At 35.0% G+C, this 2815-nt stretch overlaps 1 protein-coding gene across 1 annotated transcript; it reads left to right on the top strand.

Moving 5' to 3' along the window:
- Positions 1-1199: 1199 nt before the first annotated feature.
- Positions 1200-2598, top strand: LOC123225424 (F-box protein At5g07610-like). Its single transcript, XM_044649366.1, has one exon. It carries the CDS (start codon positions 1253-1255, stop codon positions 2465-2467), a length of 1215 nt encoding a protein of 404 aa, XP_044505301.1. The 5' UTR covers positions 1200-1252; the 3' UTR covers positions 2468-2598.
- Positions 2599-2815: the final 217 nt, after the last annotated feature.

The following is a 2815-nucleotide window of genomic DNA, read 5'->3' as shown; positions in this document are numbered from 1 at the left end:
ATGGCCAAAAGACTTATTCCCACATATGGATTAGCGCGAACCCAAACTCATATTCACTAATTTTTGAAAATCTATATACCTATTTGTTTATTAAATTTTATTGTTATTATTAAGAGTAAAATTGTCATTTAACAAAACTATATAAAAAAACTTATAAGTTCATCATATTTCTTACCTTAGATTTAAAAACTAATAATTTTTCCCTACCCAAAGTTTGAAAATGACTATTTACCCTTTAGGGTTTGCATTTTCTCCCTTGCCATTTCTCTGGTGACAAGAGTTGGCCAACCTCTTTCCTTCTATCTCTCGAATGATGACGAATCATTGATCAATTGAAAGTTGGCCAACGATTCATCGACGCGTGTTGGTGCTATGCACAGATTCATTTGGTGGGCCGATGGTTATTCAATGATTCGTCATCGTTCCGGAGAGTGAGGAGCGTTGATGATTGAGGTTGGCTGACTCTGATTACCGGAGGAGTTGCAATGGAGGAAATACAAACTATAAGAGGAAATAATCATTTTTTAAATTTTAAGTGAAAAAATTGTTAGTTTTTAAATTTACGAGAGAAATATATGATGAATTTATAATTTTTTAAATATTTTTATTAAATGATAATTTTATTTTTAATAATAATAATAAATTTTAACAAATAAAAAGATATTTAAATTTTTTAAAATTAACAAATATAAATTTTGGGTTTACACTAAATTTTAGGTGAGAATAAGACTTTTGGCTTAGAAAGATTGTAGCTTGTTTTAGCTATGGACAAACAGAGTAGTTGATCAAAGGCTGTTCGAAGTGTTCTATTTTCAGCGAGTCATCGGCGAATTTGGATTAATTACTATGAACTATTCAAATCAAACCGCGGCACGCACGCGGATTCGGATTTTAACTCTGATAAATTTCTGTACTTCACATGTTAACATTAAAGTCGATTAAAATATTTCTGACAAATTATCTTGATTCTGTCCTCCCAATAATTAATAGTGGTTGACCAGGATTGGTCGTAAAAGGATTGCACTAAAAACAACTTGCCAAGGCATTGAATAGACCTGGTCAATCTTTAACTATCAGGAATCTTATGGGAAGCATCGAATTCAACTACTGAGATTTCGAAAAATTATTAACTAGCTTGCTTCCACCAAGCTTCTTATTCAGCTATATAAGCATCTTTCCATGTCTTTGTAACCAAACCAAGCAGAAATATCAACCCATTCAAGCTCTTCTAAACTCAGAGAAAACTATAGCTATGGCGGCCTTATCTTCTTATTCCCATTACCAGCCTTCACTGTCTGCAGAAATCATTGCAAACAATGAAGATCTTTTAACTGAAATACTCGTTTGCCTCCCCGTCAAATCTTTGCTCAGTTTCAAATCCGTTTCCAAAAACTGGCTGTCCATCATCACCAGTCCCAACTTCTCCTTCCGTCTCAACCGTCTCCCCAAACCCATCAGTGGCCTCCTTATGTCCCGCAACAACAGTCAAGAATATAAGTTCATCAATCTAGGCTCCAATCCTTCTCCTGCCCCCTTTAAATCTCTCACCTTCGAAAATATCCCATCTCGGATTCACGTCAAACAATCCTGCAATGGCCTGTTATTGTGCAGTTCTTTGCAAGAAAATGCTCGCCGCCCCGACTATTTTGTGTACAACCCAGCCACAAACAAATACACTATGCTTCCTCCTATTGCTAATGACAACGGGGCACTGTATCGCGATGTTGTCTTAGCATTTGATCCTTCAAAATCACCTCACTACAAAGTGGTTTGTGTGAAAGATTGTTTTAATTCTGAAAGTTCAATTCAGATAGAGATTTTCTCATCCCAAACCAGGACCTGGAGAGTATGCAATTCCTCTTTCAATTATCCAAATAGTCCATTTTTCATGGAGGGTGTTTTCTGGAACAATGCCATCTACTGGTGCAAATCTTGGAGCCCATCTATATATTTTGACTTGGATAAAGAGGAAGTCCGAGAAATACCAATGCCTCCAAATGTTAGTGAATTGGGTGAGAAGTGGAGCTGGTATTTAGGAGCATCTCGAGGCCATTTGCATCTTATTGAAATTTACAGCCCTTTCAACACTATATTCAACATCTACGAAATGGAGAAAAGAGAAGATTTCTGCAGGTGGGTTGTGAAGTATCAGGTTGATCTTAGTCAAATTGTAACATCTTATCCTGAGATGATCAAGAACTTGCAGACGGACTTGGATTACTATCTATTCTCGACATTATGTGTTGTAAGGGAAGAAAACGATGACGATTCATATTTGGTGGTGCATTTACCTGGAAAGATAATACGTTACAATTTCAAGGACAAGAGTTTCAAGAAGATCCATGATTTTGCTTCAAGTGATTCTGAACATCAAGGTGGAAGTGAAAATGGAAATGAACAAGTGACCGATTTAGATTTTGTGGGTACTTCTGCGTTTCAGTACCAAGAAAGTCTTGCCTCCGTTTGAAGAGTAATTTTCAATATAGGTTTTTTTATTCTTTTCTTCTTTTGATCTCAACAAGTGTATGTTATTATAAGATGTACAATATGAATTGGTAAAACTATAATGACTGATGATGAATACTTATTTGTATATACAAATTAGAATTCATTATTAATAAACGTAGTCTTACTCATTATGAATTACTACATTCAATTTGAATTTTACAATTCATTTCTTCTTGTTGATCATTTCATGGTTGGTTCGCTTCAAGCCAAGTCAGTTTACCGCTCATATATAAATTCAGTTACAAATGAAAGTAAACTACCAAGAACCGGAAATCAAAGAAAAAATTTGAAATTTCTTCTCTATATT

Source organism: Mangifera indica, chromosome 9 (genome assembly GCF_011075055.1).
Source record: "Mangifera indica cultivar Alphonso chromosome 9, CATAS_Mindica_2.1, whole genome shotgun sequence".
Taxonomy (NCBI): Eukaryota; Viridiplantae; Streptophyta; class Magnoliopsida; order Sapindales; family Anacardiaceae; genus Mangifera; species Mangifera indica.
Note: the sequence above shows the minus strand (reverse complement) of the source record. Positions and strands in the feature narration are given on the sequence as shown.